The sequence below is a fragment of the Netta rufina genome, assembly GCF_964035555.1.
Source record: "Netta rufina genome assembly, chromosome: 1".
In the NCBI taxonomy this organism is placed as follows: domain Eukaryota; kingdom Metazoa; phylum Chordata; class Aves; order Anseriformes; family Anatidae; genus Netta; species Netta rufina.
Window position 1 is genome coordinate 111606533 of NC_140123.1, and position 23374 is coordinate 111629906.

Sequence of the window (23374 nt, forward strand, 5' to 3'; positions counted from 1 at the left end):
TCAAAATATACTTTAGGAAAAGATCTCTAAGAAATTTAGAGATCTAAATTTCACAGACGTCTTCCAATGTTTTAAATGAACTTACATTAACAAATTGCTCTTAAAGAGAGCTATGAGGTCACTCGTGACAAATGCTGGAAGCAAAATGGCCGGGGTACAGATGTGCCCTAAGAGCAATAGGAAATAACACATTTAAAACAGACAAAAATTCAGCAAACAGAAGATTGCACCTTTGTTGACAAATCAGTTCTCAGTAACAAACAAATAATAGCAAAACTTCTAGAAATTCCGTAACACATTTTTAAAAGCTTTGGATCAGATATACTTATTAGAAAGAGCAGAAGAAAAGTGAACATTAGAAATACAAATATACGGATGAAGGAAAAGTGGGTACGTAGATATGTGCACTTTGTAAAAAATAAAAGTGCAAGCAAAAGCGGGGAAATGAGACACAAGGACTGATGAAAGACCTTAACACAGAGGTCTGGAAAAGATTTCAATGCATCACACCTGCCCAGCGGTGACAAACAACTGTATACACAAATATGTATCAGCCAGTTCTGGCTGATTTGTGACATGCTTGTTTCTTAAAAAAAAAGCTTTAGTAAGTTCAGAAAAAAAAATGCAGAGAAATACAAAATGAACATACTAAGGATATTCAGAAAAACATATTAGAAAACAGAGAATATTTTTTACAGTGTTTGATTATTCTAGGACTGTGTCATGATTTTGAAGAGCCTTGACCTGAGATGTTTAGATGTTTAGTTAGAAGCAACTTGCTTCTCAACTATGAAGGATCACTGCAAGATTTTTTTAACTCCTCTTTGTTAATTTGGGAATAACAAAGCATCCACATGTTTTGGCCTCAATTCTGAGAAGTAGACTGCTCTAACCTAGTTCTTGTTGGAAAATATTTTTAAAGGCTTGTATTTAAAATATTTTTAAAGGCTACATAGAAGCCCACTGATAGAAAAGCCCACTCCAGACTTAATTTCATAGGGTCTATCTGGAAACGTGAAGACGACAAACACTTAGCAGGGCAAAGCTGCTGCTCATTTTTCCATCCCTGGTGAGTTTCACCTTGACATCCTTGTGAAAGACAATGCTTTCCTATGAACCCATAGAATACGAGTTCTCTTATTTCTTGATTGGCAGCTGGAAATAAATCCAGATTTAGGAATATTTACATAGAATAAGATGATATTAGAAAATCCCAGTTAGAGCAAGGTTTGGCTTTACTTAGGATTTCTCTGGGAGAAAAAGCAAATGCTGGAAGAAGCTTACAATTCCTAAGGAGGAACAAATAGAAGTTACAGAATATTTGAGTAGAATATTAACATCTAATTTAATTTCCCTCGCCACTTCTAGACAAACAGGCAATTTGGGGGAAAAAAATGAGGGAATTGCTTGAAAAGAGTTCAACAAACACTTATAGCCATTTATTTTGTTATGTGTTAAATGTCAATGCACACTGAATTTCTGGTTGCTGAGAAGACTGGTGTGACAACATTAATATGATTAAGGCTTTTAACAGCAATAACAACTGTTGTGTTGAATCATCTTTGCAGTCTTAATGGAATAGTAATTGGAAATACTGTGCTTCTGTTACAGATAAAACAATCTGTCTATGTTTAAATTGTCTATTAAAGAAGTATTTTTCAGACAGTGCTTAAACTGAAAACAGCTTTAACACAATACTAAACAAGGACTCTGAAATCTCTATGTATTTATGGGTATGTACAAACTCAGAATGCTGTTCCAAGCAATGTATGCTGTGCATTTGGATTTCATGGCCATGCATGTATTATCAAATTAGCTGGAAGCAAAATACTTTAAAATTGTATTTTTCATGGTGGAAAAAAGCATAGTTTGCAATTTCAGCCAAAACCTTTGGGATTTTGTATGCATCGTTTTGCAATATTATTTTCATTTCGGTCTTAGTTTCTGTGATTTTGGAAGGAAAGATCCTCAGTAAAATCTGAGAGTTCCTATGCTGTGGAATTCTTCATCCTTCAAGAGAGGAATATCTCATGTGATATATTGATGTTGTCTTATAAATGGGATGTTTAAGAAGTTTTAAATTTCTAGGTGTTTTTTTTTTTTTTTTTTTTTTTTATGGTATTTCCATAAAAAGAAAGATCATAAAGGTTATAATTTTGAACTTAATGTTTAAAAATTGCAGTGGATTTTTATTTAATGAGTAAAGTATCTTTTAATGTATGATATGTGAGAATGGATGTATCGATTTACCTTGCTGTAAAATATGCAGATCTGCAATTAAAACTCTGGTTATCTACTTTTTTTTTGTCTTTCTAGTCTGTAAGTGTGAACAAGAATTAAAACCTCTTTGTTCACAAGATAAACCCTCTCCAATTGTAGACAGCAACTGAGGATGCACCGCTTTCAGGAGAACAGTTGAGGCTGAATTTCCAGAGAGTCAACTAACAAAAACTGGTTTTCCTTACAAACACTGATTCCTAAAAATAAGTGATGCTAAGATGCTCATTATTGTTAACTCTTTGAGTAGAAGTGTAATATGTGTATAGATTTTCAACATTTACAAATCTATGTGCTAGATTTATAAATCTAAGAGAAATAATCATAGGCCTAAGGAAGTTATCCCAGCACACACTTGATAAACTGTGCTAGAAGCCAGAACACAGGCTTCTCCTGATATCTGATGGACTTCGCCATATGCATGGGCAGTACTACTGACCAAAGACAAATGGTTCTGCTAGTTAATTATCTGTTTGTGGATATCTGAGTATTCAGCGGATTTTCTCCCAGTCTCAAGGCTGAATCTCAATTCTTAAGAATAAATGTCATGAGGTAGAACCTCTTTGATCTGATCTTCCTTATTTTAATTCATTGTAGCAAGATGAATATTGGGCGGTCAGTATTTAAACAGGCGAAAAAGTCAAATTTTCCATGCACCTAAAGACATTCACTGAAAATTGGAAGGAAGTTGCAAGCCTTATCTAAAATAGCAAAACAATTTCTGAATGATGAAGAATGTACTCACCTACAGCTGAGAGGAAAAACAAGAAAAAGGGAAAAGCGGAGACTCATTTCCAAAGCGGGTGAGTTATTATCATTTTAGGGCATATAATAACTTTCTGCTGTTTCAGGAAAAAAGGAAATAAATTATATGAATTCTAGTAACAGTACAGTAGTTTGTTTCAGATTTCAACTGTTATAAAGATTCTGTACTATGCTCCTCTAGATAAATTATTGAAATGAAGTCATTATCAGCTTAACTTATTTACTTTCAAATTTCATTCAGTAGAAATTACCTTGTTAAAGTTTAGTAGAAAAATGACAATATTTACCAATTGATGTAGACATGAATCTATTCAGGAATATCAGACTGAATATATTTCTCTCTTAAAACGTGTTTACAGGATTGCCATTAATGTTTTGTGCTTATATTAAGAGAACATACTCAAATTGAAGACTCTGCAAACTCACACCATCTAATTATGGTATTTTAAAAATACTTATTTTTTCCACATGCTTCTTTCTTTCAATTGTGTTCCCCTCAACAGTTTTACCATCTATTGCTGATTTATAAACAGTGCCAAGGCTATGTTTATCTGGGAAGAACAGTAAGATTTAAGAAGCAGTATTTCTTGTGAATTGCATTTCCAGCCTTAACTTCAAGAGTCTGGAATGGATCCCAGGCAGTTTGCATCTAAATTATTTATTCATCTGGAACCTGAACTGTGTATGTATTAAGAATCAGAAAGATAATTACAGACTGTGAAATGGATACAGCCAAGATTCACAGTAGAGAGGAAGCAAAGAAAGGAATTTGAGGGTCAAGAATATACAAAGAACACAGTGCTGGGCTGAGTGAATTGATTCTGAATAAGCAGTTTACAGAAGAAGACTATTAAAATTATGGTATTATTTTTCGTGGATGATAATGACGATGCTAGAAGAATGGTGGATGCAGAAATAATTTATCTCCTTGCTGGAGCTGCAATGCTGAGTGACATGGGTAAGCAAAACGTGGGGGTGTGTATTCAATGCAAACCTCTGTCATTAAAGTTCTCACTTGCTCTCCAGAGCAGAACACAGACAACACATGGCATTTTTCAGCAGTCTATAAATCAAACGGGTCTGAACAGATTTTCATTGCATAATATGCCTATTTCACTTCTATATCTCAAAGATCACTGATAATTGTTACTTTCAGCAGCATTCACTTCTGTATACTGGAAAATTGATCTCTTCTTGGGAAGTATGTCCCAACTGGTGATACTCCACACAAGTGCTTAGATTGTTGCGTGAGGAGAATGTGTTTGCTTTGAGATAAAGGGACAAATTGACCTGCAGTTCGCTACAACAAACTGGTATTACCTCTTTCTCAAGAAATTCCTCTTATCTTTTGATCTCTTTCTGTACCATCCAAAGTACCACAGCTATAGTTGTTTATGGTAATCCTGGTATTAGAAAGATGTTGGTATTGTAAATAACCAAAGGTTTCTTTTCCTCACTTCAAACTTCATGTTTCCATGAAATGTAGTATCAGATTGTTTACAGAAGATTATCAGTCCATATTTTAATGCTGCTTCTTCAACATGAATCTCCCGTTAAAGATATCTCAGGCTTGATGCCTTCCATTAGAAATGTAGGTATGAGTCTTTAAGCTGTAGTCAAGTCCACAATACAACTTCTTCAGGCAGAGGTTTATAAGACAACATGGGTGAGATCTGGATAACCACTACCATAAATAACTATGTGACGAACTACCAGTTCCCTCGATCCCTAGTCTATTTTGGGGTGACAAGACATCAATCATGAACCTCTTTCTTACTCTACTTCTGGTAAATCTAAGGACCTTAACTTGTCCTTCTGTATTAACCTATTAAAGATATGTGAATCAGAGAAGGGGTGCAGATTTTCTGGAAGAATTCTAATGGCTCACACAAACATTAATTCAATCATCCCAAGTTCAAGCACACAAGCCAACCTATTTAACTTTGCACATTAGGTGAATTAGGGAATATTTACACAACGTATTCTTTTGTTTCTCCAGTGAAGGCTTTAACTCAGCTGGTGATAAAATGCAGCAGCATAACATGGTTGAAAGTACTAAGACCAATACTAGCATGCCCATAAAAACTGTCAGTCTACCCCATATTAGAATGCATATATAACTATGGTCTATTTTCAGTCACAACACAGACATTTACATCAGTTTTTAGAAGTTATTTAAACATCTCAAATTACCAAAAAAAATCTAGTTGCTACCACGTACCTGTTTACTTTAATGAGACTTACGCATTTCCTTAGGTTTGCAGAAGTACTAAGATATATAACTCCATCCTTATGTGCCTAAATTCCACCAGACTAAAGAAAAAATAATATTCTTTATGACATTCACTACCTTTGGCAGCTCTTCTGAAATAAGGTTTGATCATTATTAAATTATTTAGTTGCAATGATTATAACTTTAATAGCCCTCTGTATCCTGTATTGTATTTCCAAGGACTTTAGAAAAAAACTTGCACATCTCCACAAAATTCTCTCCATACATGTCAGGCAGTATGCTCACCAAAAGAACCAGAGAAATGCAAGCAAAACCATGATGGTGAAGAACTCTTCAGCAAAAGGCAAACTTTAGACAGCATTAAGATAATACATTGAGAATAACTTTGTATCACATCAAAAACAGCAGGGATATATTATGTTTTATACACTCCTGTAAATTTGAATTTAGTGAAGCCAATGAGAATGGTAGCTGTTTCTTTTTTTAAAAAAAGTAACAACAGGGACTTGACAATTACCATGATTATGTCTTTCATTTTTCATCTTGTCACCTCAAGGAGAAGCTGTGTTTCTAGGTATTAGACTCAGCCCTAGATCCAGCACCCCCATGGGACAGAAACATCAAATTATTTCCTTTAGTTTGGTATCTAATCTAGATTTCTTACATAAAAGTGTAATCTTAGGGTAACATCTTAACTCAAAAGATCATGGAACAACACGACAGTAAAACCTGGTATGATAAGGTTTCTACCTTAAGCCAGACACATCTTTTAGCTTATTTTCAAGAACCAACTGTAATCCATAAAAATATAGAGATATATATGACAGTCTATCTGATACAAGATCTTATCTTCCATCACTGCAGCCTGCAATAGCTTTATTGTCACTTCTATTTTTTAAGTGACTGGTAGTTCAAGAACCACAGCTGGAAACTAAGAGACTAATGGCAGCACAAAAGAAAGGAAGATAATAAGTAAATATACTCTGAGGCAATGAGACATTGGTCCTAACTACATTACATCATGATCCACACAAGCTCGTATTCTAAGTAGCATTCTATAATTTACTTCTTCCTCGGTACTTTCCTCAAGTTCCCCCAAACTAAATATTACAGTTGTGCATAAGGATTTTCATTTTCTACTTTCAGATGATTTAATCACTCTTACTATTCAAAGTTAGGCAGATATGTACTATACATGCTACACATTCCTCCACAAGAATCAGTTTAGAGTTTAAATTCTTATGCTGCTCTGTAGTGGGAAAGTTCCCATCTGTAGTTCCATGCCAAGGACAAAAATAAATGAATAAATATTTTTTTCTCGGCAGTGAAGAGCACAGAAGTTCTATTAATATTGATTTGTTTTTGATTATTGCTGTCTGTACTAATTCAATTGCCGTATCTTCCATACTTTGTAGTTAACATACCTCGAATCAACAACTAATAAATTCTCTGTGTCTCTACAGTGATTCATTGTTTTGTTATTTTCTGATTTTGTCAATTTTTTTCTGTAGTCTTCACCTTAGTCTGTTTAACCTCTCCTGGCAATTCAAACACATTACCCATTTCATTTTCTGATACTCTTATTAATCATACCTGATTTTACATGGTTTGCAGCCTAACACTCAACAGCTCCATTATGGAACACAGACCTGTTATACAGCCTTAACACTGATGGGTTTTGATTTTATTATGTTAAGCAGTATAAGACAGAATTTGAAGTCAATGAATATACACCAAAAAAAGTATCAGTAAACAGCAAAAACATAAGTATAAACAGCTCAGAAATGAGACACGACCCATGATTTTTCATGTCTCTCTTAAAGATTGTAAGAAAAATATCTTTTAAGCTGCTACACTGAGTACCTAGTCTCTGGGGGTAGAGTTCTTTGAACTGCATTGAGTCCTAGATTATATCAATGACATCTCCCCTTAATATATGTGTAGTGAGATGGAGACTCCTTTTTCTTTTCTGACTGATAGACAAAGGAAGGAAAAAAATACACCTACCTTTTCAGGTAGGTAAAATACTCAGTGTGTGCTTTTCCTTTGTCATTGGTTTTAAAACTAATGTAGTTCCAGTTATTCCAGCAGTATCTGTTCTGATTTTGCAGAACATAAGATAGTAAGAGGGCTCCTGACTCTGATATGGGCCAGCAACAGTGCTGTCTGCTTTCTCTCCCTTTCAAGGAGCTCATGACTGAGCAGGGCTCATGATTTTGCAGCCATTACTTCCAACGGTGTTTGGCTGGCACTTTCACAGAAGTTGTATTTGAGAGGAATTTCAACATTTCAAATATCAACATTCAAAGTCTTGGCTGAATTTGCAAAACTGAAGTTATAAGACACAAAGGTTTTTGTGGGTCAATTTTAATCTTTTTTTTTTTTTTTTTTTTTTTTTTTTTTTTAATTTAACATTTCAGCTTTTCTGTTTTCCCAATCAACTAGACTTGGTAACAGCTTGTCCTGGTTTCAGTTAGAACAGAATTAATTTTCTTCCTAGTAGCTGGTGGAATGCTGTGTTTTGGCTTAGGATGAGAAGAGTGCTGATAACACCCCGATGTTTTAATTGTTGCAGAGCAGTGCTTATACCAAGCCAAGGACACCTCAGCCTTTCGCTCTGCCCTGCCAACGGGCAGGCTGGGGGTGCAGTAAGAGCTGGGAGGGGACAGACCCAGGACAGGTGACCCAAACTAGCCAAAGGGGTATTCCATACCATCTGACGTCATGCTAAACAATATATAGGGGTGGCTAGCCGGGGGGAGGGGGCCGGACTGCTCGGGGTTAAGCTGGGCATCGGTCAGTGGGTGGTGAGCAATTGCATTGTGCATCACTTGTTTGTACATATTAGTAGTACTATTATCATCATTGTATTATTATTATTATTATTATTATTATTATTATTATTGTTGTTATTATTATTATTATTATTATTATTATTATTATTATTATTATTATTATTATTATTTTCCTGTCTTATTAAACTGTCTTTATCTCAACTCACGGGCTTCACTTTCCATTTCTCTCCCCGTCCCAGAGAGGGAGGGGGGAGGGTGAGCGAACGGCTGCGTGGTGTTTAGCTGCCAGCCGGGTTAAACCACGACACAGCTGAATTACATAATCTCCACAGGCACATAACTAATTTATGATGATCTCTAAAGGATACAACAATGTAGATGGAATGAACTGAAATGATGAAACAGATCATACCAACAACATTTGCATGTGCTCATTACAATTTGATTTCTAGTTCATTTCTTTACTTTTGATCTGCATAATCACAGAATCACAGAACTGTAGGAGTTGGAAGGGACCTCGAAAGATCATCGGGTCCAACCCCCCTGGCAAAGCTGGTTCCTCAGAGCAGGCTACCCAGATAGGTGTCCAGACAGGCCTTGAGTATCTCCAGAGAAGGAGACTCCACAACCTCCCTAGGCAGCCTGTTCCAATACTCCGTCACCCTCACCGTGAAGAAGTTCTTTCCCATGTCAGTGCGGAACTTCCTGTGCTCTAACTTGCAGCCTCTACCCCTTGTCCTGTCCCCACAAAACATTGAGAAGAGGTTGGCTGCATCCTTCTGTCCCCCACCCCTCAGATATTTATATACACTGAGGAAATCTCCTCTCAGTCTTCTCTTCTCCAGGCTGAACAGACCTAGTTCTCTCAGCCTTTCTTCATAGGAAAGATGCTCCAGGCCCCGTATCATCTTTGTGGCCCTCCTTTCCAGGAGATCCCTGTCTTTCTTGTACCGGGGAGCCCAGAACTGGACACAGTACTCCAGGTGAGGCCTGACCAGGGCAGAGTAGAGGGGGAGGATCACCTCCCTTGACCTGCTGGCCATGCTCCTTTTAATTTATGCCAGGATCCCATTAGCCCTCTTGGCCACAAGGGCACAGTGCTGGCTCAAGGTCAACCTGTCGTCCACCAGGACCCCCAGGTCCTTCTCCTCAGAAATCCTCTCCAGCAGGTCGTCCCCCAGCCTGTACTGATACTTTGCGTTGTTCCTTCCCAGGTGCAGGACTCTACACTTGCTCTTATTAAATCTCATTTGGTTTCTTCCTGCCCATCTCTCCAACCAGTCCAGGGCTCGCTGAATGGCAACACAGCCTCCTGGCATGTCAGCCACTCCTCCCAGCTTTGTGTCATTGGCGTACTTGCTGAGTATGAAAAAGACAGCTATAGGAGTTGCAAGTTTCAAGACTTATATCAGTCTCAATTTTACTTGATCAAGGGATGCCTCATGAAGTTTACCACAAAGCAATGCTTTAAAAAGATACGAAGGACTTAAACTAACTTCTAAGAACTTGAAAAAAATAATCAAAACATTTGTAAATATTTAGGAGATGACGATGTAGTAACTAACAACTTGCATGCTTTTATTAAGAACAAAGAATACAGCAGCCTAATTTCTGCCTGTGACAAATAGGTCTCAAAGACAGAAGAGCTTCAGTAATATCATGTATGCATGTCCCAGACTGGTCACAGTAGGGACAGGGCATTACAGTTTCCTTTTTTAATGAAACTATTGTACAGCTGGGATAGTAGCAGCTGGGAAGCTGTCCTCAGTGGCTCACTGTCAATCTGGAAAAATTCAAATAGTATGGTCCAGGACTTTTGTTATTATTCTGTTTTTGCCAGAACAACTATCGTGATGGAACCAAGAGCATGTTTTTAAACCTGAGAAATACCACCAAAGTGGAAGAAGCTCTTGGAGATTTTGCTCATAAAGTAAAACAACTTGGCATACTAGGCAAAAGGTCTGAGAAAACATGAAACAAAACTCTGTGAAGACAAAGCGGTTCAATGGAGACAGCAGTAATTAACCACAAAAATACATCCTGAAGGAAAGACTAGACGGCCAGCTCCTTCACAGAGGAAGATCTACGGGTAATAATAAATCAAAATAAACCCCAACAATGGTTGCTACTGAAAACCGCATGTACTTAAACATGAGTAACACCGTTTACATTTAAAATAATTCTTTCCTTCCTGCTAGAGGAAAGTAAGGCTCAGCATCCACAGTACCCACTTTTGAAAGTAATGCTTTAAAAAAGATATGAACTGACTGGAAGGAGTCCAGAAGAAAGCATTAAGAATGACCAAAGGTCTAGCAAACATATACCATGCAGAAAGATTTGACAGAACCTGGCTGATTTACTGAAGACAGTAAAGACATTAAAATAGTCTACAAATGTAAAATACTGCTGCAAGGAGGAAGGGCTCAAACTGTTCCACCACAAGAAGGAAAAGAGTTAATCGCCTTAAGGTGCAGTAAAAAAAAAAATTCAATTTAGCACTGGGAAGGCCAAGTATGAGGATAGTTAAACACTCAACAGATTGGCAAGGGAGGCTGTGGATGCTTCACCAGATGAGGTTTCTGAGAACAGAATGGGCAACCATCTATCAAGACTAGTTTAAATATAATTGATTCTGCCTTTGGGCAGGAAGACAGAGAAGATGACCGCTCAGCGTCCTTCAAAGCCTTATCCTGTACACTCTGTGAATTACGAGAGGATGATTTAACATTGAAGAATAATGCAGAAATTAAGCATTTATTTAATTTGCATTTTATAAGGACACAGTAACCCTGCCTGAATTCTGAGAGTATTGTAATACTTAACAATTAGGTTGAAGTTTACTAAATAATGCTTCTGCTTCCATCGGACTTTGCTAGTGTGTTAATACCTCTATACAGAGTAAGAAATAAAGTACAGAAATCAATCAACTAAAGACAACTTGTGAATCTGGAATATTGATTGCTTTTTATACACTCTTTAAACCCCTTGCTCCCTTATCTGTTGACTGTGAAAACATACATATTTTATAATTTTTCTCATCATTGCTCATATGGTTTTGGTACACAGGCAATGGATCAGCCATGTTTCTACAGCAAACCTGTCAGCACAATGCAATCTTGTATCCCTGTTACTCATGAAATCTTACGGTTACAGTTGTAAAAAAAGCCCCAACCCTACATATATCACCTACATACTGTATCTGTCTTGCCTTTTAACTTAATGCACCACACTCTTCTCTAGTTTTATGGTAGAGGAAGACATTGAATACCTTATCCAGAAGATACATGGAAATGCAATCATTTGCATTTAATTGTGATGTTAATCATACAAATTGATGATCAGGTTTTTCCTTAAAAAACAAAAACAAAACAAACAAACAAGCAAGCAAAAAAACCCTGGTGATTTCTTATCTACAAGATTTCTTCTTTTTAAGGCTATTGGCAGAAATGACTTCTGTCACCTATTTTTCTACTAGAACAGCATCTCACATCAAAGCATCTAAATATCTTTGAAAGACAGGTCCTATATGACTGAATGCAGACATCTGAAAGCAAAGGATCCTGAAGAAAGTGAAATCCTGTTTCTCAGACATAAAATATAAAAGCAGAATTACAGAAGTTTACTTGTGTTAGATAACATATCATGGTCAGATTAAGCTGCTGCTAACAAGATGTTAGCTCTTTGACTGTTTGACAATATGCTTTTTCTTCACTGCTTATCATCCTGTGAAAGATATTACAGCAGAGTTGACGGTTATAATGTATAGCTTGCTTGCTGCAAAACAGAAAAGCAGAACACATGAAAGGTAACATATTTTGCAAGAAGACTATAGATACTTAGTTTTGTCTGGGTGACAGCAGTCATGTACATAGCTCTATCATTCAACATTATAGATTTTGTTTTAATAAATTGATCTACTAAATTTGGTTCATAGCAGTGGAGGTGGTTGTGGCTTTCAGTTTCTATGCTGGTGGCACCAACGCTGAAATCAGTAAAATATTGTGTTATTTATCTATGAAACAGGACTGAGAGGAAATTAAAGCCAGCAGTGTGATGAAACCCCATTTGACATAACCCTTTGAGCCTGAGCCTTCAGCCAATTGTTCACCCATCATGCTATGCATCTATCTAGTTGTAGGCAGGACACTTTGTCCAGAGGGATGCTGCATGAAGCAGTATCAAAAAAGTAAAAGTAAAAGTTCATTCAGGAGGACTTTCCCCTCAAGAACCTGTGTTGTCTCCGATCAATGACCGTGTTGTCCTTCAAGTGTTTTTCAGTAATTCCTACAATATTTTTTTCCATAGTTTTCCCTGGCACTACGGTGAGACTGACAGGCCTGTAATTACCACATCTTGGGCATGGTCTTGGGCAGCCTGCTCTAAGTGGCCTTGCTTGAGCAGGGGGAATGTCCACATTCCCCCACAAAGTGCTGCACAGACAAATGCGGACAGTGTACGTTAACACAAGCAATTTATTGGCCTCTGCATAGGCTGAAGCTCCTGGATGGAACGGAGTCTCTCCAAGGGTCTGGGTGGTCACTGCCCGCTGCTGACAGGTGTCTCTGTTGCGCTGCTGGAGAAACTGGTGCTGTGCAGCGGCGCCGTGCTGCTGGTGAAGCCTTCCGCGGCTTACTCCAGGCTCAGGAAAGAGTCTGAGTCATCCATCTGCACCCCAAGCGTGATCTCAACGGAGAGGGTGCTCTCGGAGGCGCTGGCCAGCTTGATCTTGCAGGAGCAGCGGGAGGGCAGCACCGTCAGGCAGCAGTGGTGCGACTGTGGCAGAAGCTCCCAGGCTGCTTTCACCAAGGCCTGGAACCAGCGGGTGGTTTTCTCCACATCCAGGTAGGAGCCGCTGCAGAGGGTGCGCAGCAGGCTGGGCTCCTGTCTTCTCCTCAGCTCATCCTCGGGGTGGTGGAGGAAGCACAGCATGTCCCCCACCAGCCGCTCCCTCACGCAGGCGCACTCCAGCTCCACGCGCAGGCCGGGCTTCCTCTCTGGCGTCTTCCCCTTGGCACCCAGCTCCGGGTGGAAGGCGTGCCCGGGGGGAGGCCTCAGGGGCAAGAGTAGGCGGTACAGGACGTTGTCTTCCCGGGCACTCCAGCCTTCGTAGAGGCAGCCTATGCCGATGGCTGGCTGCAGCCGTGGGTTGAAGAGACAGTTCCCGAAGAGTCCTCGGCAGGCACCAAGAAGTTCCTCCACCAGCTCCTCCACCATCTGGCACTTGTCAGCCATGCCTGGCGCCGGCCACTGGGTGCTATCCGCCCAAACTCTGCCCAGATCCCAGCTGTCATCAGAGTCACCGTCATCATTGTTGTTCTCCTCCTCTCTTGTAGAGCTGCCGTGCTCGCTGTTGCTGCTGCCTGGTTCACGGCTCCGTTTCCTGAGCCAGCAGCAGAGCCCAAAGACCAGGACAAGGAGCTCGACCAAGGCCCAGAACTGCCACTGCTTCAACGCGGTGAAGAGCAGAGCTCCCAGGGCCACCCAGCTCTGCTGCTGGTTCCTCTCCTCCATCTCTTGCACCAGCCGAGCCATGCCCTCAGACAGCTGCTCCGCGTACTGCTGCATTCTCTCACAGCCACCTCTATCCCGTTGATCGTTCACCAGCCATGGCTTCTGGGCAATGCCCAGCACAGCCAGGGCGAGGAAGATCAGGAGAGCCATGGCTTGCAGGAGGTGCGATCCGCACTCACCGACGGCCAAGTCCACAGTGTAGTGGTGCTGCTGCTGCTGGCCCTTATAACAGCTGCCCCATGTGACTCATCCTTTGTACTGTCAAGGGCACCACAGCCGCATCACACCAATCCCCCTCGCCTCACCCCCCTGCAAGCTTGTGGGAAGGTGAATATTGCAGAACTCAACAGAGTGAAAAGCCATCTGGACGTAGAATCATAGACTATCCTGAGTTGGAAGGGACCCATGAGGATCATTGAGTGCAACTCCTAGGTCCACACAGGACTGTCCAAATACCAAGCAATGCATCTGAGAGCAGTGTCCGAATACTTCTTGAATTCCAGCAGTCTTGGTGCTGTGACCGGTTCCCTGGGAAACCTTTTCGAGTGCCCTAACAGCCTCTAAGAGAAGAGTGTATATTAACATAAGCAATACATTGGCATCTGCATAGGCAGAAGCTCCTGGAGGGAAGGGACTCCCTCCAAGAGGCTCAGACATCTGCTAACAGATGTCTCTGTTGCAAGCCTGCACACAGCATCTTCCTCAGCTACCTGGGACCCCAAATACCATTTGGCTGCAGAGAAACTGTTCCAGACCAATTCCCACTGCCTGTTGAGCAGTGTCTTCTGTGTGTCCGATGCGCTCAGTCCTGAGGCACCAGCATCCAGGGGATGTCTGGGGCTGGCAGATTCTCCTGCTTGGCCCTTGGCAGGCACACTGAGGCCCATCAGCAGGCCTCAATTCTGGGAGTTTTTCAGTAGCTCCCAGAATAAAAAAAAAAACACTCCATAGTTTTACCTGGCACTGACGTGAGACTGACTAGAGGGAATAGCCTCAAGTTGTGCCAGGGAAGGTTTAGGTTGGAAATTAGGAGAAATTTCTTCTCAGAAAGAGCAGTCAGACATTTGAATGGGTTGCCCAGTGAAGTTACAACATTAATGTCCCTGGGGTTCAAGGAGAGCTTGGACCCGGCACTTAGAGACATGGTTTAGTGGGTGACATTGGTGGCAAGGTGATGGTTGGACCATATGATCTTGGAGTCTTTTCCAACCTTACTGTTTTTAGGATGTTTTCAGGATATTCTAGGATTGGCAGTTAGTCAAGTTTAAATTTACAGCTTCGCTTACTGAACAATTTATAACACAATGGAAATTCTGCTGCTTTGTGTATCATTATGGGTATGGCTACCATTTGCTTTGTCAGACAAATACAGCTTTAAGTCTAATGCTATGCATAGCTCACTGGCTAATACTACATAGATAAACTCTCACTACCAGTCTGTGTCATAGCGTATTGCCTGTATGCTGAGCTGAAGGTACTGAGGGGTGAATAACACCTTGCTACTCTGCTTAGCATTTCTGCTGCAGGAGGCAGGAGGAAGAGCCTGCAGTGCAAGAGGTGGTTTCAAAGGGTGGATCTGAAGCTGTTTTGGCCTCCAATATATATGTGCCTGGAGATGCCAATGATGTCTCAGTGATGTTCTGAGATTACTGACAAAAGGAAATGTCAGCATTTGAAATGGGTTACACTGTAGGTTATAACCAATACCATAATGCTAACATGGAATTTATTAATGTATGTTTTCTGTTGATCCTGAATGTTTTAATTTTTAGAAGTCAACAATGAATACTGCAGTGTAGGTCATGTTTTTTGTTGAATAATCCTAATCACGTTTTGTAAGATATCATGGTATAGCCAACTTCAAATAGTCACAATTTAACTCTTAAATTGCCAACATTTTATCTTCATACCATGACTTTTCCTGGGTATACACGTTCATGACCAATGTGTAAGAACTTACAAACACTGCCGTAAAATTTCCTCAATCTTTTTGCATAGTACACAAGTATATAAAGCTGTGTATAATGAACACATACATTGTAAAATATATCACCTTCCAAAAGGAATTCTGAATGCTGTTAAGGAGTCTCAGCCTGATAACAGGTTGAAGAAAGGAGGAACATTAGATTCATTACATTAAGGGATGAAAAGACTGAAACAAAAAAGTCTTGACTGAAAAAAAAAAAAAAAAAGAAGATTAATTGATATCTCTTGCTTTTTTGATGAATGAAGAATAGGTTGGATATGAAGAGTTACATATTGCAAACTGCATTGAAACAGGATCTTGCTGCTACTTTGCCTTTCTCATGGAAAAGGACAATGTACATAGATCTCAGGACCCTTCTTTCACTGTACAGGTTATATAATTTATAATAATTTAAAAAGAAGCTCTATGATTAAGGCTTGAATTTAATCTGCCAGGTGAGTGACTAAAGATTTCAGAGCTGCTACAGCAATCTATTTGAACATCGCCAAAGCAAAACAGTCAGGAGATAGTAAAGTTTCAGGAGGTCAGGAGATGAAGGTGCCACTCCAAAGCCAGACTCAATGTTATGGGGATGTGAGCTTACACAGAACCAAGAATCTAGGTGGTGTCTTCAGGCATCCTTTTGTGAAGGGCTAATTTTGAAAACTCTTCTGAAGAATAGCAATATACATAGTGTTATTACAGAAAATCAATGTCTTAAAAAGATTCCGCTCGTCATGGTGACATGTGTGAGTCCTCCAGTGTGAAAAGTCTGGAAACCAAAGCACTTATTTAGAAATTAATTTTAACAATTGAGAGTTATTTGGGATAAAGTCTGAGGCGGAGGGGAACAAACTAAGACTATGGCGATAACAAAGCACTCGTGTGCATTGATACCTTGTTCTGACACAGTACTATACCATACTGACAAGGTTATGCTTTAAACTATTGTGTAAGATACAGTCAAAGTAAACTAACTACAGATTCCAGTTTGGTTGGTGCAACTGTACCACAACAATGATTTCTCCCAGAACAGTTAAAATAGTCAGAGATCATTTTCTTGGTGTGTCTTGTAGATACAGTCATGTTGGCAGGTGTTTGCTGTAAACACAGCTTTTATTTACTTTACAGACTTCACATGGGAAGCCTAAAACAGACTTCAGCATGGTGTAGGTATGGAAGATGCATCTTATTTCTCTGTAGCCCAGATCTCAGCATTGGTTACATATGCTTGCTGTGAAGAAGAAAGTTTTATTTTTCTTATACCTGTTTATCAAAGTGTAGTGGACAATGACACTAAGTGTTTGGACAATGACACGCAGGTTGCTTGAGCATGTCCTCAGACACCCAAGAAGAGCTCCCAAAATTATCACTGTGCTGGTATGAATCGGAAGGGAAACATGTATGGTTTTGTAGTGTGCTAAGCAACTCTCATCAATTTGCTAGGCAAATCTGCAGTCTTTCCTGACAAACCATGAACGGAGTGGTGCTGCTAAAACAACACAAACAGGAATAAAATTTCCTTTGTGACTTCTGGTTAGCAAAATGAGTGAACTACTGGGTCCAGATTCTGTGCTACACTGTATTTGCCTTGGCCTGGCAAATTGCCCTTGAAACGAACTCTCTATTAGCACAGAGTATTTGCTACAGCAACAATTCTGCCTACTGTTAACTGCGATTAGGGACTGCAGTTAGCACAAATGAGAAATGAAGCAATTGGAACAGAGGATTAAAACTCTGTTGAAGACTGACTTTTGAGCAGGCTTAGTTTAGCATTTTTCACTCTCTACAGTACATATTCCATAGCAATTTTGGAAACAGTATAATTTAAAAGTTAACATCTGCTGAACTGGTAGCACCAGATAAAGGCTCTCGTTTGCAATGAACAGGCAAATTTGTTATTGCCCCAGTCAATAGCTATCGATCTGGTAGAGCACTTCTGTTTATTACAATCAAATCCTTTTCCTTTTTTGTTCAATAGTCAATGACATTGTAATGGAAGGTGCTGCTTACAAACTGATGCAATATATATTAGCAACTGCTAGAAGTTAATGACTAATGGTTATAAAGTGGAAAGCATGTGCTAAAAACAGCATTATACTTCTATTAATCAAGCTTACTGCATCCGATGTGCCTTTATAGGTTAGTAGAACTGAAATGCACATCACATAAATAGTTTCTGCTATTATTAATCTAAATTTTAATGCAGAACACCTTTTAATCATGCTATCATTACATAAATAATTTGGCTAGGCCAAGGTTCTGTTTGACTTTTATAGCACACCTTTTAGTCATAGGAAATTTCTTTCCCTTGTGCAATCTTAGATTCTGCATTTAGGGAAATACAAGGTAACTGTTCTGCTCCCAGCTGAACCCATGCTATTCTCTAATAACCACAGATGGGAAAGCATAAAAGGTAACAACCTAAAGACAAACTGGCAAAAGAGGGGCATAGCAGAGTGCATGTTATCTATCCATGGCTTCCTAGCTTCTTCTCTGCAGCAGAGCAGTACTGTACAACTTTGCACTTTGTATTTTATATAACCTGCATTTTCCAGGCCTTTGGGTAAAATTTGTTGATAATCCATGTATTCTTTTCACTCTATAATTGTTGTTGTGTAGTTGTCATGTTTTAAACCTGCCTGACCTCAAAAATATTTGCTTTCAAATTTTTCTTTTATATCTGAGAGGGATGCATAGTTTTATAGGACAGTGTGACTATAACAGTTACATCTGCTATTCTTGCCCTCTAAGCAAGCATTCTAAAGCCACTAATGAAGTGTGTAGGCCCCTGAGAGAAAAGCACAACTGCTAATGATAATTTCTTGACTTAAGGTTGTCTATAACCACTCTTCCTGTAGAACAGGAACAAATACTCTACTGTTAGAGCACTGATTTATCTGTTTGTTTCTGTTTCCTTAATGCAATTGTCATTTCTCTCTAGATTGATGATGAGACATTACAGAAACAAAATTTATAAGTGTGGCAAAGATTAAACAATCATGCCATTGCCAAGTACATTATTCTGTAGTCTGTGTGCACCAACTAATTGGATTTAAACAATGTTCATAAATTAAGGCCCTTAGCCTTGTTAAGAGATGAGACATGCAATACTAGATCCACCAGGCAGATTCTGAAACTGGTGAAGACTGGTGAAATTCAAATTGCTGCTCTACTGCTCATTATGAATCAAGGAGCTAAACTCAGGTAAGTACCTACGTATTTGCATATCTTTACAAAGATATCCAGTGCTGCTCAGCCAGCATTGGCTTGTTGTTTTTTGTTGTTGTTGTTGTTGTTGTTGTTGTTGGTAGAGCAGCTACTGACAGTACAGAAATGGAGATTAAGCCATATCTTTCCAGAAGTCTGCAACATAATGGATTTTGTTAGTCTAGTAACCAAACATTCCTAAATAGTAATGAATTTATTTTTCGCAATACTGTGTGAAGAAGAACAAATTGATCCTCTTCATCTTAATTTAGAACCAGAGAGAGACAGATTTGCACAAGGTCATCCCGTAAATCTACTGAAATTCCATTCCAATGACATGAGTTCAGGAGATATAATTTTCTCTCTGTTCTAGTATGCTGTGTTTTCCAAACATAGCTTTTGATATTGTAACAAGGTGAAAACAAGAAATATTCATATTTATTGTATCTACTGTGAAGGTAAGAGGGCATCATTGATTTATACACACAACAGTTTATCTTGTCACAAGTTCTACAACCACTTTAGAAGAGAAATATATGAAAGCACTGCAAATCTGCAAACAACATAGCTTGGTTGAGGCAACGATTATGAGAAGAGTATGTCTTGTGAGTTTTGTAATTCAGTGCAGCAAAAAGATGCCATTAAACAATTACATGCCTGATAATAAGACTTCTAAATAATACTTAAATGATAAATATATATTTTAGCATTTCAGAAAGATTCAAAGCCCAGACTTCAGAGACTGTCTCTGAAATCTCTCTAGACTTCAGAGACAAGATTGTTAGCCTCTCGGCAGCTGCAAATACATATAAAGAGTAAAACATTGTCATAGATTATTCTGGAATTTTAGAAAATCATTTGCAATTGTATAATAGGTTTAAAATAACTTACATTTTTATTTCTTTAAAATAGGAATTTGATCTCTTCTGGCACCAAAACCAGCAAAATTAACTGAGTAGAGTGAGTACTTGTGAAAAAGAAAAATATAGCTGCTACCTTACAAACTCTACAAGGTGAATTGACCTTACTGTCAACTCAGTTACATTTATGGTTTCCTCTGCTGAATTCCACTTGCCCCTAAGCAAAATCTGCAGTGCTATTTCATAGGAACCTGTAAAGGTTTTATATGAATGAGGAGGATTTTTAGTAAAAAGCAAAAAACAAAAAGCCAACACATTTCTAATTGAAAACAGACAGGCTATACATTTCCTAATGTGATCTGTATCTCTGCAGTATTTGTCATCACCTTATGATTTGGATCATTTCTCAGGACTGTAATCCATATCAAATGCGGAAGCAATGCTTAATATCAATACTAAAAGACACAGAATGGGAAAACAAAGAAAAAACTCATAATAGTAACTTACTTTTTGTAACAACTCCTTCAAGGCGAATTATATTTGGGTGATCAAATTGTCCCATTATACTAGCTTCTCTCAGGAAATCTCTTCTCTGTCTGTCCATATAGCCACCTTTCAGAGTTTTAATTGCAACAGGTATCTCTCTTTTTCCTGGTGTCTTCAGCCGTCCACTGCATACTTCTCCAAATTCACCTTAAATATAAAAAATATTCATAAGATCATTCACAATGGCTGAAGAACTATGGTATAGTTTGTACTGCTGAACCTAAACAACTTATTTTTCAAAATAACCTCCAATACCTACCTTAAAAGTTGTCATTTTTAATAGCTCAGTGTTGTTTGTAGTGGTCAGTGAAACCAGAACACAAAAATATTCAAGAAACTCATACAGCCCATAAAAACAGACAGTATCCCTGTCAGTGAGAAGTAACAGATAGGATATTCAAATTCCTGAGCCGCACCTTTCATTTGTGCCACTACCCTGAGACCATGGGGACTGCAGCAGCCAAAGCATCTGCCATCCATGGTGTAGTTTACCTTGTTTTACTGACACTTTGAGATTGAACTTTGATATCAATACGTTTGTGGTATAAGTGAGCATGCTATGAGGAAGTAATGTAAAGAAGCTTAGATTTTACTTCTAATGATGACAAAATACCTATCTATAACTACTTATAAGGCATGTCGCATCAAGACCTACATGAATAGTAATGCTATTAGAGTAGAAGAATGTATGACTATCCTGCACTTGGAGAAGGCATTTAAAAATGTACTTAACACTATTATGTTTCTGAAAAGCACTTGCACATGGTTTATTTAAGTGACTTATGTACCTACATGAAACTAACTACCTATTCCACAGTTTGAACAGCCAAAGGCCAATAGTTTCAGCAAATCAGGACTGGGTTGTGTAACAAGAAGAATCTTAAAGCTTGCTTCAACTGGTGTTCAATGTACAAAAAGGTCTTTGAAGAACGCACATCTCACATTCACTTTGGACATTTACTAATTGAGTTTGCATTGAAACCACAACTTTAATTTGATCTTGGAGCCACTCAAAAGTTATTTAAAACCTATACCAAACATGCCTTGGATGCCTGCAGGTCAGTTTTCAATGGGTTGTAATTCAGTAAATCAAAAACAATGTTTACAAAAATATGTCAAAGCACTTGTCAGTGCAAGGTATTTCCATAACAAAATCAAATTTGCTACCCTAGCCATTTTGGAATCAGAAACACTGAAAAACAGCAAAAAAAGAAGGTCATAAACAGATTTATATTTATCTGGAGAAAATAATTTTTATACCCTCTGCGGAGTGCTGTATGAACTAGTTTTCCTTGAAGTTTAACTACAGAATGAAAGAAAATACAGTGCGTGACTAAATATAAGCTGAATACAGAAGAGATAGACTGAAAGACAGAAGCTTTACTTCAGAAAATTAGAAATCACTGATATTATAGGATTAGAATGGTTGTTGTCAGACAGTCTTTATTTCACTAGGCTATGTCACTTCCTCTATAATATAAAACCATGTAGTCAATAAGATACAAGAAGAGTGGAGGGATTAAAAAAAAAAAAACACAATTTGATAGCTGGCCTTTCACTTCAAAACAGAGACATCATCAAGTGCAAGAGTGCAGTTAACAGATGTGGAACATAACCTCTGAATAAATTAGCCTATTCTTAAACAGCTAACGAAAGCCAAGTTTCCCAGGTCATCTTTCTACCAAAACAACCCTATTTCTTTTATTGTTATCTTATTTTGAAAATAAATGTGAGCTTTATAAAAGTGTGAGCTTCCCTAAAGATATGTAATGTGTGTAAACATACATGTCACAAGACTAATGCTCTGGGAATCTTTTGAAAAAATGGGGGGGGTTGGCAAGAGAATTTCCTATATGATTTACGTGTATTCCCTTTATCTCATAGAAGGCTCTGCTTAAAACTGTTTGCCCGACTAGGGCCACTGAAAAAGCAGTAGTTAATTAAGACTTTCAAAATTCTACCATAAAACAAAATAATGAAACCTGAATGTTTTGAAGGATACAGAGTCACAGAATCACAGAATGGTTGAGGTTGAAAGGAATCCATGAAGTTTAATCCCCAGTTCAATACCTCTCCTCAAACAGAGACACCTAGAGCAGGTTGCCCAGAACAATGTCCAGGTGGCTTTAGAAGATCTCCAAGGATGGAGACTCCATAACCTCCCTGGGCAATCTGTGCCAGTGCTTCCTGATATTTAGATTGAACAAGTTGTATTCTGCCTAACCCACATCACATAGGCATGGTATATCAATTGTTTTATTCTGTGATATATCCAGCAGTGTTAGAATTTCTCTCTAAAGCCATGGCCTTATGAGGCCAGAAACAAACAGAAAATCTTACTGGTTTTTCAAACTTAATTAAGTCATCTTAAAATTAGAAGAAAAAAAAATAAGTTATTTCTCTTGCTGAAACAAAGTGTCAAGGAAAATAAATATTAAAACCTTCATATCCAGTTTTTGAAGATATTTCAAGAAAAATAAATTTGTAAACTGCAAAATCTCATTTTTTAGAAAAAAATGGAAAGCACTGGTTATAGAATAAATTCTTTTGCTATTAAAATATAATACAAGACAGTACTACAACTTCAGAATTTCCGAAATAATAGCATTGATACCTTAGGGACTGTAGAGTTGTTCAGCAAGTGTTTTGAAACGAATTAAACTGAAAAAGGCACTTGAAGGACTTACAAACCCAAGATTTATTATCTGTATAACATCCGAATTGGGAGAAGAAACACCATGTCTTGCCCTGATCTGTCTCTTTTCCCTTTTCTGAATTAATAATTTGTACAGGCAGAATACTCCCCTTGGATATTGTGACTGATGAACTGATAAACATAAAGACTAGCAGTATTTTTTTTTTTTTGTGGTGTGATGTCAACCAGACAGTTATTACATTTTGAAACCTAAGGTATGTGTAATAATTTCTAGTTCTGGTTTAGACTACATAAGGATCCATAATATCACTTAAAGTGTTGAACTATTTATGCTGAGAAACATTCTGACAAGATTCCCTTCCAGAATATTTTTTTCTGGACTTCTGTTAAGATAAAGAAAGAATTTTAAATTACTTTAAGTGAAAGGGAAATGTATTCAACAAAAGGGATTTTTTAAATCTAAGAATCTGATTGTTCAGATGGAAGATAAACAAGACAAATACTGGCCCTGCAGCACTAAAGTTTCGTGACTGCATGGGTAATAAGTAGAAGCTA

The 23374-nt window shown here is 38.4% G+C and overlaps 2 protein-coding genes across 2 annotated transcripts in view; both read right to left on the bottom strand.

Annotated features, from left to right (window-relative positions):
- The window catches only part of EPHA6 (EPH receptor A6), a gene marked incomplete at both ends in the record, with an annotated part of 508114 nt that overhangs the window by 88696 nt on the left and 396044 nt on the right, over positions 1-23374 (bottom strand). The window contains 1 exon segment of the mRNA XM_084305869.1: positions 20125-20310. Within this exon segment, the coding sequence (XP_084161995.1) occupies positions 20125-20310 (186 nt within the window).
- On the bottom strand, positions 12700-13731 carry LOC311219917 (inositol 1,4,5-trisphosphate receptor-interacting protein-like 1; the record flags this gene model as incomplete). The annotated part of the gene is made up of 1 exon (XM_084303265.1): positions 12700-13731. The coding sequence occupies one exon, from the start codon at positions 13729-13731 to the stop codon at positions 12700-12702; it is 1032 nt and encodes a 343-aa protein (XP_084159391.1).